General features: G+C 37.3%; 1 protein-coding gene across 2 annotated transcripts in view; it reads right to left on the reverse strand.

Moving 5' to 3' along the window:
• The window catches only part of LOC306860231 (DNA (cytosine-5)-methyltransferase 3B-like), a 46369-nt gene that overhangs the window by 18290 nt on the left and 15515 nt on the right, over positions 1-12564 (reverse strand). Inside the window, exons 4-10 of one of the 2 annotated variants that reach the window (XM_079401821.1) lie at positions 12221-12309; positions 10732-10875; positions 10460-10528; positions 8151-8270; positions 7151-7309; positions 4949-5056; positions 4187-4328 (exon numbers count right to left, since the gene is read on the reverse strand). In XM_079401821.1, coding sequence (XP_079257947.1) covers positions 4187-4328; positions 4949-5056; positions 7151-7309; positions 8151-8270; positions 10460-10528; positions 10732-10875; positions 12221-12309 — 831 coding nt within the window. The remainder of the gene's footprint in view (positions 1-4186; positions 4329-4948; positions 5057-7150; positions 7310-8150; positions 8271-10459; positions 10529-10731; positions 10876-12220; positions 12310-12564) is intronic. The other variant, XM_079401822.1, reaches the window with a different exon arrangement.

Raw genomic sequence — 12564 nt, forward strand, 5'->3', positions numbered from 1 at the left:
ATACACATAAATGCATATGTGAGAGTTTAATTTTTGTTTCTGTGTGTTTTAATGATAAGAGGTTTCAGTTTAAAACACTGAAGGCTCTACAGCCATTGTGCAGTCCATCCTGAAGTGTTCTCCTGAAAACTCATGGTGCAGACATTTAAATATGACGGACCAGCTTGAATGAATCCCAACAGAGGTCTATGATCAGACAGACTGAGTCTGTGAGTGTGAGAGAGTAAGCTGCCAATCCCTAACTGAACCCTAATGCCTGAGGCAATACCACAAAGACTAGACAGCCATAGAGTTCTACAGAATTTAAACACCCTTTTTCTTCACAAGATTCCACACATTCTGTCACGAATCCGGTCTATGCACATAGTACCTATGCACATCACAGAGGACCTCTCCTGGACTAACAACACTGTAGCACTGGCCAAGAAAGCACAGCAGCGTCTCTACTTCCTCCGCAAACTCAGAAGAGCCAGAGCCCCGGCCCCCATCATGTGCACCTTCTACAGAGGCACCATCGAGAGCATCCTAACCAGCTGCATCACTGTGTGGTATGGCGCTTGCAACGCATCCTGCCGCAAGTCACTTCAGCGCATAGTGAGAGCAGCTGAGAAGATCGTTGGTGTCTCTCTCCCCTCCCTCCAGGACATCTACAGCACCCGTCTCACCCGCAAAGCCCTCCACATTGCAGGCGATCCCACCCACCCGACACACAGCTTCTTCAGTCTGCTGCCATCAGGGAGGAGACTGCGGAGTCTCCAGGCGAGGACCAGCAGACTGAAGGACAGCTTCATACATCAGGCTGTCAGGAAGCTGAACTCCCTCCCGTCCTTGCCCCCCCTCCCCTCTTTCACCCCCATTTAACACAGCAACACACTAGGAACTCTGACTCTGTGACCCCAGCCCCCCCACACCCATAGTACCCCCCCCCTCACCGACCAACAAACTGTGACCGGCACCTGTCACTTGTGCAGCATTGGCTGATCACTACCCATCCAACATTGACTGCAAATTACCTCTTCGGATAGTCTGACAAAAACTATCCGAACAGTCACTTCAACTTGTCACTTTAACAGACTGATAAGCTCTTCTTGCACTACACTCATAACAAAACAATACAAATCTGCACAGTTTTGTTTTTGTACATTCAACTGGTTTGCACTCCATCTATTCTGCCATGTGCCTTATGCACTTTATCTATCTCTCTTTTTTATTTTTCTACAATGTCCTCAGACTGATAAGCTCTTTTGCACTACAAATATATCTACACAGTGTTGTTTTTATTTAACTGGTTTTGCACTCTATCTTCCAGACGCCTTATGCCACTTTATCGATCTAATTCTTTTTTTTTTTCTACAATATCCTCATTTGTATATTTGTATAGTTGTATGTATATATGTTTAAACTGTATTTATCTGTATCTGAACGTGTTTAATGTTAACTGTATGCACCAAGGGTCTGAGAGTAACGCAATTTCAATTCTCTGTATGTTTGTGCTGTACATGTGGAAGAATTGACAATAAAGCAGACATGACTTGACTTGATGAACTCACCACCAGAGGTCACTCGCACACTATATTGACTCTTGCACTACACTAACTGTTGCACGTCACCCCCGGACTACAATTCTCATCATCCATTGCACTGACGATACACACACAGCTGATTGCACTAATCACACAGCTGATTCCCATCACACACCTTACTTAAGCCGGCTCACACTATGCGATTTGTAATAGTCTTTTGCGATTGTTGCTTGTCACACTGTACGAACATGATCCCCATGTCAGACTGTAGGATCTCAGTTGTCTTAATGTCAGACTGTAGGACAGTCAAGACGCAACAAAAACGGACGTACTCGAGAAGACTTGTCCGGAGTTTTACATCATCAATACGTGACCCGCGTTCTCTCGCTATAATGGTAGCTAGCAAACAACAGCAACGTGTAGCGTTAGTTTTATTAATTACATGCCTTGATGTAAAAAAAACAAACGAAAAAGACGACGTGTGTGGAGCAAGTCATGGCTGGGCAAAAGAGGACTTTATGGACTTCCAGTTCTACAGAGCGAACTTGAGGTAATTTTGTTATTCGAGTTTAAACATCCTGCCCCTTAATAAATAAACTTTAAGTAAACTTTACTTTGTAGGCCTACATATATTGTTTTTACAAATAACGAAGTTGAAGTTTGAAGTTGTCGCGCTAATTGCGTCAAGTTCAGTGCTCCTATTGGTTCTTGGTTTGACGGTCGTCGTAGGAGATGTCACACTGCAGGAAAGTGTCTGAAATCTTCTGACACTGCCAGAATTTAATCGGAGGAAAAAATTGATCGCAACGGCCATTAATCGGCTGTCGGTGAACATGTCAAACCAGCGATCTAGACAACCGATTTTAGCCTAGGATTATAGGAATCTTTTAGGATTTTCAAAATTTGTCTCAGGCGACGAAATCGTGGCCAAAATCGCACAGTGTGAGCCGGGCTTTAAACCATGGACTTCCACAGCCAGATCGCCGAGTATTGTCTAGCGTATATCACTCTCCTAGCGATAGCTACTCTACGGAGCCCACTTAGTTGTCATAGTCTTGCCCTGTCTGTTTTCTAGTGTTTTGATTCTTGCCCGTGGTTCCTGGATTATTACCTCGCTTGGACTATTGCTCGTGTACCTCGATTATGTCTCTGCCTTGCCCTGTTGGATACTGTTCGCCGATCGTAGACCCACGCTTGCCATAGGATTACTCTTTGTCTTGCCTGTGTTGTACCTTTATGCCATTGCATGAACCTTGCTTGTTTTGTGACCACGTCCCTGAATAAAAGCCTTGCAAATGGATCCGCTCGCCTTTTGTCTCGTCGGCTCCGTAACACATTCTGTGTAATTTCCTGTTTGTTTAATAATTATTTTGCTGTTTTATTTATTTTAATCAAATAATTATATATAAAAAATAAATATATGTCTTGTGGTGATTCATGTTACCCTTTTATTTTGAATTTTTTAATGGATTGGTATCTGTTGATACTGAATATATTTTTACATTTAGATTACCTTTCTAATCAGCTAACATTCACTTGAAGTTAATCTTAAAAAACACTAGTATTTTAATAACACTGTTAAATGTAATAAAAAAAAAACGGGCCACAGTCTTGGAGCTCAACTACAGTGAGACTACAAATGAATTCATAACATTTTCTTGTTGGAGAAAAACTTGACCAACAAGTTACATTACTTTCCAGTTACTAACACTTCGTATGACTTAACAAGTTGGCAATGCTTGAAATTCTGCCAGCAGAAACCACTCTAACGGTTTAAGTGCATTTTTATGGGTTTGTCTGTTCACGTGTCATGTTGGTTCATATTACCCTTTCATTTTGATATTTTGTCTTTTATTTTGATAGTTTGTGTATTCAGTGACCATAAAAAGAGCATTTGTCTAAATGTCATTGCATTAATAACAAACCAAGTGGCGTCTGATGCTAGAGCTTTTCTCAGAGCTAACTTCACTTTCTAACCCATTTTTGCTTTTAACTAACTCATCTCAAGGCACAATATATTAATACTGCATTGGTTGATGGCCAATATTAGAAAAGTGTAAATTTTTTGGCATCTATTTTAAATATTTAATGTTCATTTTCTGAATGTTTAAATTTAAATTACTTCTGCCTTCATCTAATGTTCACTCAAAGTTAATCTTTAAAAACACTAAAAATTCAATAATATTGTTAAATCTAATCTTTATCAAATCTCAAAATGAATATGCATTTTCCTACTGTACATTTTAATGCTGTGATGCCTAAATTCATGTCGGATTTAGTCTTTAGTGGTTTATTATAATTGTATTTATACGAAACAGTACAGCATTAATACTGTCCATCTATCAGTTATTGGTATTGGTCAAAAATATTTATTGACTAAATTGTTATCAGCCAGAATTGCCTTACTTGTGAATCAAAACTGTAGCGTATGTTCTTGGGCTATAGTTGGTTAAAATAAATTCTACATGGATCAATATTTTGTAATACAATGCACTGATATTCATGCATTTAAACTGTGCTCACGATAAACACCCTATTGTCATAAGCATTTGACTGTATTACATTTGATCCCAAGTTGAACCTTTCTACTCAAGTAGTTTTTTTTTTTTTTTACAAAGGATCGGGTATGAGTTCTAAAAGAGAGTCATATGATGTGTGCTCACCTGCGTTCTCTCTGGGTTTCAGGCCCTCCTGACCTTTGGGCAGAAAGCCGTTATGAGCCCAGTCGAGCATGGGCTTTATCTGTTCTTCAAGACTGTCTGACTCACACTGAGGAAAAGTCTTCTCTGCTCGTATACTAGCCACCTGAGGACACACCACCAGCGGGAGAACAGTATGTCAGAGTAAGTGTAAGAAAACAGAAACCTTCCATGGAATAAAATCAACTATGTGTACTGTCTAAAATAACATACATTCAGTAAGACTATACTCTTCGTGGAAATGGAGACAAATTGCAGATATTAATCATGCTGTGTAGACTGCGAAGCATGGGGGTACAACAACAGGGAGAGAGAGTGTGTGAGAGAGAGAGAGAGGAAGAGAGCGAGAGAAAGAGAGATAGAGAGGGAGAGACTTTACAGCCAGTCATGTTGTTCTGGTGCATGTCTGGACTTGGATGCTTTTGTTAAGTTTGTTAGGAGGTACGATTCACAGAGAGATAATTAAGGAACCTCCGGGGAATTCCAGACTTTCCAGGTGAGTGTTTGCCCAGTTTCCCGTTTATTTCACACGAAAACACACCTCAGAATGTACAAGTAAACCCTATGCTCCAAGCTTTCGGAACAGCAGGTGCAAATTTGTATAATCATCCTCTATTAAATGTACTAAAGATGTTGTAAACTACATTGTTGTGTCTAACTGCCCATAGGCAACAATTGTCTTTAAGTGTAATAAAACAATGAACATAGACTGATCTCTGTTCTCACCTCCAGGGCCTGGAAGATCGCTCTGCGGTAGGAGGCCAGCTTGGTGTAGGATGACTGGTTGAAAAACTTTGGGAAGGCTGTGATGGAGTCGAGTTTGTCAGCAGACACCTGCAAGATACACATGACACCAGGGTCAGAAAGTAACCAGGGTTCGAGTTAAGAATCCTCGAAAATTCAAAACATGGCCTTGTAATTAATACAGGTTGTTATAAAATGATATATATAATTATATGTATAATAATAATATTATATATATATATCTCTATATATTTATGTACATACATACAGTAAAATCTAAATTTATTCAGACACCTTCAATATTTCTCATAATATTACAGTTTATTCGCTATAGTTTAGAATAAGGTAATAAAATATGACAACAACTCAGATTTAAACTGTGTCAGAACAAATTCATCTTGATAATGCCATCCTTCTGTTAGACTGTCTCACAAATGAATTAGGTTGAATTCAGCTGTCAGCTGTTAAATTTAAGGACACAATTAGATAATACCAATTCAGGTCAACCAATAACCAAGCAATGCTTAATTTTGTTCAGTCTGTGGTGTAAAAAGGTCGCATTAGCAATTAAAGAAAAAACACTTAAGCAAAACATGGTCAGGTCAAAGTGTATGAAGAATTTGGGGTATAATATATCACTGTTTACTTTATTTTGCTATCCTCACTTACATAAATGAACTATAGTGTCCTGTACCCACTAGTCAAAAAATATAAAATATTATATCTGGTGTTTGAATCATTTTTGATTTGACTATGTACAATTTACACAGAATACACCTAATATACACAATGTACAACAACAGAAAATATGACTTCATGTTTAATTTAATTTTATAAATAAGAATAATAAGCAATTTTGCAGAGAATTTATGTTAATGAATTTATTACATTTAAGTAATCAGCTACAGAGGGAAAAGTAAATTTCAGACACTTTTGTTTCTCAATTCACATAACACCAGAGCTATGGTTCAAACTATTGATGTCAGAGGTACCTCAGGATCAAATAATAACTTCAACTAGATAAAAAAAAAAAGTCAAGACAAACATTAGGTGGTCTTGAGAAAGCCTAGCCTGAAAATTTGAAGTAGTTATAAAAGCTTGAAGTTTGAAACAGTTGTAAAGTTTAAAATCAACATGATTTGCCTGTTTTAACATGCTTCTAACATGATTAGCATGATACTAGCATGTTGTTAGCTTGATTAGCATGTTGCTAGCATGTAGCCAGTATGGTTTTAACATAATTATCATGATGTTAGCATGCTGCTATCATGACTAACATGTTGTTAGTGTGTTTTAACACATTGTTACATGACTAGTGCGTTGTTAACATGTTGCTACATGTCGTTATCACGTTGCTAACATGATTAACATATTGCTAGCATGTTGTTAACTTGATTAGCATGTTTCTAGCATGATTAACATGTTTTAGCATGATTTGCATTTTGCTAATCATGTTTCTAACATGATTAACACGGTGTTAGCATGTTGCAACCATGCTGCTACCAAGATTAGCATGCTCTAGTGTGTTTTAGCATGATTAGCAATTTGTTAACATGTTGCTACCAAGTCGCTGTCACATTGCTAACATGCTTAACATATTTTTAGTATGTTGTTAATATGTGCTGGAGAGTACCATGCCGCATGCGTGGGCTGCTGCTGATGTAGAATGCGCTGCACCTTGTTTACGTTCAGAGGAATGCATGCGCATGCATCGTGGTACTCTCCATAATGGCGGAAGATGGTCACTTGTAGAAAAATTGTTGAATAAAGTCACTGTTTTTGTTTTCATTGTGCACAAAAGGTATTCTCGGAGCTTTTAAATTACAGTTGAACCACTGATGTCACATGGACTTTTAATGATGTCCTTATTACCTTTCTGGGCCTTGAACGTGTCTGTTCCGTTGCTGTCTATGGAAGGTCAGAAAGCTCTTGGATTTTATCAAAATATCTTAATTTGTGTTCCAAAGATGAACAAAGGTCTTACAGGTTTGGAACGACATAAGGGTGAGTAATTAATGACAGAATTTTCATTTTGGGGTGAACTATCCCTTTAACATTAAAAAAGAAGTATGGCATTCAATGGCATTTTGGCTTATACTTTGCTGTTGAAATTGATACTGAAATTGTATTGCTATTAGTATCAAGTACTGCGGTATTCTGACAACTCTTCGTTTTGTTTGTTACCTCTGAGAATTTCCCATCGCCAAACCACTGTAGCCAGCGCATGCCGTGGGAGGCCTGTCTCTTCCCTGTTGCTCTCCAGGTCACCACCATCCCTGGCCACCAAGAAAAGCCCTTTATCTTTCCCCAGACTAACTCTCCAATACCAAAGCCTTTATTATCCTGAGGAGCAGAAATGCAAATGAGACACAGTTCACCATGATTTCATATTTTCTGTTCACCGAAACCTGTACCAGGAAGGAGTCACAAATTTCAGTTAACAATGGCATATGAGATTTCCGTTCCTTACACATAGCTATCTGAAAATATGGCTTCTTCATTACTAGTTTTATGGTGCTTTTCGGTCCTTTTTGTTTCCTTTTCAGCCTGGACATTCTGCTAAATAATTTATTTTGTGTTCAACAGAGAAGGAAAAATCATACAGGTTTCAACTCGTAGATTTTAATTTATAAGTGAACTATTCCTTTAAAAAAGACAGACAATTAACATTATCACTGCACAGATTTCTTTGATCCAGTTATACAAAAAAGGACAATCACATGCTCTGTGGCACTCAGTGAGCTGGACTGAGACACAAGTGAAACCTCTGACACTGAGCTTGTCTGAGCATGACTCTCAATCAATCAGGACCATTTCAACAGCCCTGTTGTTTCCTCACCTGTGCAAGTGTCTGTCAGTATTTATGAGTCTGTGGTCAACAGTGACTTACCTAGACGCTACAACCCACAAAACCCCCATTCAAAACCTTCACGGTCTCATTGTCTTGGTCATAAGTGCTCTCTAAACGTGCAGCTGCCTGGCTTAGTGACACGCAAAGGAGAGGATTCACCGTGAGAACAAAGGCTGTTATCTTTACATTCAAACAGAGTAGATCTGTGAGGCTACTGTTACATGTCAAAGGCAGGTGGACAAATATAGATACTCATGTGTTGTTTGTGCATGAACATAAAAAGGAACGGGACATGACAGGATAGGTGTGTGTGTGTGTGAGATGTCCTGGTACCTTGTACTCAGGTTGGCTGACAGTGTCAGATGTTGAGATGGATGTGGTGCTGCTCTGTGCAGAGTCTTTAGAGTCCTGTTCCATGAGTTCTAGTGTGGGACCCTCAGGAACACTAGAAACCTACAAACACACACAATTACATGTCTAAGTAAAGCTAAGCAAAATAAACACAAAACAAAAAAATACAACAAAAATAACAAAAAATGATAGTTGCATTGAAAATCTATATGGGGCAAATGTAAACAAAACTCCAAAACAAAACACAAAACAAAACACAAAAAAATCTAAACACAAAAAATAATAAAACAACCCCTCCCCCCAAACATAAATAAAATAGAAATAAAAACATAATAAATACATAAATAAAAAATAAACAAAACAAAACAAACCAAACCCCAAAACAAAACACAAAAAAAACATTACAAAAAAACACATCAAAATAAAATAAAATAAAATAAAAAATAAACAAAAACTTACAATGATAGTTACAATAGTAGTCTAAGGGGCAAATGTGTAGCTGCTGCTCTCACAGATTTCCAATGCAACTACATTTCTGTCAACACGTTTTATGTGTTTTTACAAACAGTGAGACAAGTCAAAATTATTTTTTTGTGGTAAGTGATGGCATGCCACTGTGAATTTAACCTAAAATAGTTGCACTGTGGAACATGGTAGCTGGTTTTAGTCGGTCATGACCTGTTTTTGTCAGCAGACCCCTTGACTGGTCTTCCAGGGGTGTTTTTGTGAACTATCATAGTACAATGCATTGTAGAATAAATTAAAATAGACTAGTCATGTAATCTCTGTCAATAAAACCATGCTGATTCATAGAGTTGTCCTTAATAGAACATTAATTAATTAACAAACATGGCATCTAAGGACTACTTTGCTATTTTATTCTTCATTGTTTTGCTTTAATTCCAGCTGTTTGATTCCCTCTTATGCCACTCCGGGGGTTCCTGAAGGATACTGACACACTAGAGTGCATGCACACAGCACTTTCATTCAATTGTCAAACTATGTACTGCAAAAAGACATACTATAGAATGAAATTCGTATATATATGGAATATTTAATAAAATGTATAGGTTGCACTGCATGTTAGCTTGCTTATTTTGCATAAGTGCATAATCTTAAGTCCACGTCGTACTAACAAGAAACTATGCTCTTCTAAGTCGAGAGCTGTATAGTTAGTTTATATATTTGATATTTATATACATATAATGTATAGGCTTGTAGCGATAGTCTATGTTGGTGGTGATACCGTTGTTAAGCCGCAACACCGGTTATGTCACCTGCACTCCGCGGCACGGGCCCCACCGTCGTTTCGATTTTTTATAGAAACAAAAATAATTTAGTTCAGTTAGAGAAAAGACACTACAATTAAAAACTGAACGCGGCTGCTCAATGTAGCGTGCCGAGCGACAGTCGCATCACAGATCAGATTTCATTTATCACGCGAGGAGAGTGAGTCGAGCTGACTGACAAGAAGAGTGAGGTGCACAGTCAAGACAATAGCGGATGATTTAGTTTCTAAATGAAATGCAAAAGAACTTGTTTGGCAATATTTGGGATTTTGAAAATCTTGTTGACTTTTGCTGTTTATTTTGATTTTGGAAGTTTTTTTAAACATTCGTTTCTTATTTAATTGGTTCCACAGTGTTTGCTTATTTTTATTTTATGTAAACTTTGTGTAATTAATTTATTTTATTTGACATCAAGGTGTATGTTCTGTGCCTCCAAGCTTTCTTATTCATTTTGCTAATAACGGTCTACATTTCTTATTTACTTGGTTCCACAATGATTACTTATTTTCAGTTATTTCAGTTCAACTATTTAAACTCTGTGTAAGTTATATGTTATTTTATATTAGGCATAGCCTATAGCATGGTGTATTTTTATTCATTTTGCTAATAAAAGTTGTATAATTTATATATAGGCTAAGTGAGTTTGACATTGTATTTTGTTGTTGTTTGAATTGCATTTAAGCAATTGACACAGAATTGCTGTTAATTCAAAAGTGAAAGTAAAATGTGCACTGCGCTTTTAAGCTATTTAAAAGTGAAGGACAGCAAGGAAAAGAGGGAAATCTCAGAAGGACTAAAACAAACAATTGCTTTACGCCAAATTGCCACTAATTTGAAAGTGAAAGTAAAATGTGCACGTCGCTTTTACAAGCTACTGTATTTAAAAGCGAAGAGAAGCGAGGAAAAGAGGTAATTCTCTCCAAACCATAATGTCATACACACTTTGTCTGTCTTTGCTCATCTCGCCACAACACAGACAAAACAACTATTGAAAAAACCTACTTGATTTTCCCTACTTGAATTTCCAAGACCACTGTTTTGATTGGCTGGGGTACAGGCAACTTCAGAAGTCTGACAACATAAAGACACAGTGATCGACAGCTCGACAGCTCGACTCAAAGGTGTTGAGTTAAGTGTGAGGCGCTGACAGTGGTATGACAGCTTTAATCTGCCGCGAGAGTGATCTCTGTACATCGGCCTTGATTTCAGTGTCTGACGGATAGAAATTCACTTAAAGAATAAAGAGGCTTTGTGTGTGTGAGTGTGAGCATTACCAGGTTGTTGTGATCCTGTTTGCTATGTCCCCTCTCTCTGTTGTGGGGTTTACAGTGAGCTGTCAGTCCTGCCTGAAAAATAGTCCTTGGACGAGGCCTTTGCCGCAGACCCGTCTCACAACCAGACCCAACGTCAGCCTTTTCCTAAAACCATAATGCCGTAACAGTTAGCTGATGCATATGTAGAGTAAATAATTATTAGTGGTTTGACTTTTATGGGTTTTTCAATGGCCACCATCACTACAGTGTGGGGTGGCTTATTTTTTTTTATAACTGATAATTGATGTCAAATAATATTTTAATTATACACACACCCACACATATATATAACACTTTACAACAAGGTCTCATTTGTAAACATTAGCTAATGCATTAACTAACATGAACTACCTAGTGTTACTTTGTTAATGTTACTGAATAAATGTTCATATTCATGTTAGTTCATACAGCATTAATGTTAAAAGATTAATGTTTACATTAGCTAAGATCAATAAATGCAGTAGAAGTATTGTTCATTAGTTCATGTTAACTAATGTTAACAACTGAAACCTTACTGTAGAGTCTTACACAGGTTTATATATTATATTATATTATAGCTTAAATGGTTATTTATTATGATTAATTACTTTCTAAATGTACATGTTGTTTGCTGGATATTTACATTTTTATAGACAGGAACTGTCAAGTAATGAGCTCAAATCAACTTTCTCAATATTTCATTATTGAAATGAAATTGCATATTCTCAATTCCATATATTTAATAATTTTACCTAAAAAAAGATTAAAGGCAACCTGTTATGCACATTACAGCACCTGTTCAGTCTGTAAACTGTATAAATGCCAATAATCTGACTCACATCCTCTATGTTTTATTTTTTTTCTATTTGCACTGGATGCACAAGTTTTATCAACATTTTACTACAGAACAGATATAAAAATGTCTATTCTGCTCATCATGATTTATCTGATTGTAAGTAGTCTTTACAGTAGAGAATGAATAGCCCTTATCACCTTGAAGGGAGAAATGTGTTGATGGTGCAGATATGTATCACACCAACAACACACACAGACATGCATACACATGCACTCAGTTTGAAGTTAGCGCGCATGTGTATGGCAGAGTGTTTGTTTAAAGGGGGGACAGGAATGCCGCACAATGCGATCTTCTGCATGTCTTATTTCATTATGCTGATAATACACAGAGGACCAAAAAAGTGATACCAAACTCAGGTTTCTGTGTGTTTATGAATGTGAATTGTGGTGAATGAATGGATGCATATATGATTACACCACGAATTTTGTAGTGCTTTCTCCTCAATTATTTAACAATACTGCCATTGGTTTAAAAAATTATATTTCCTGTAATAAAGCAATTGTGTTTTGACCTGTTTCAGCCATGTGTTTGGAAACATCAGCAAAATGAACTTTGGCATGTGAACCATTCTGTCAATGTGCAATAAGATCAGATGTGTAGAACATAAATTCTCACCTCACTGTAGGAGGAATCCCAGGGGCTGTCTTCCTCTGTGTCGGAGCGCTTACGAGATCTCTTTCTTCTCATGCTGTTCTCGCTCTCATCTGGAAGAATAAGAGGATTTAAGAAATTAAAGACACTTACTCCATAATACTTCATCCTACGCCTACCTGGTAATGAAATTTAAACATCAGAGTGATCGTTTCATTTCATATATTCAACTGAATAACAGTATGTAGTAGTTGTAGTGGTAATATAATATGTGACATAAATGAACGAAACAAATTAAAGACAAATATTGCTCCTCAATAATAAAGCAAAATTTTGACACCGTCTGTAACACTGTTGATTTCCACTGA

The sequence above is a fragment of the Barbus barbus genome (genome assembly GCF_936440315.1).
Source record: "Barbus barbus genome assembly, chromosome: 41".
NCBI classification, from domain to species: domain Eukaryota; kingdom Metazoa; phylum Chordata; class Actinopteri; order Cypriniformes; family Cyprinidae; genus Barbus; species Barbus barbus.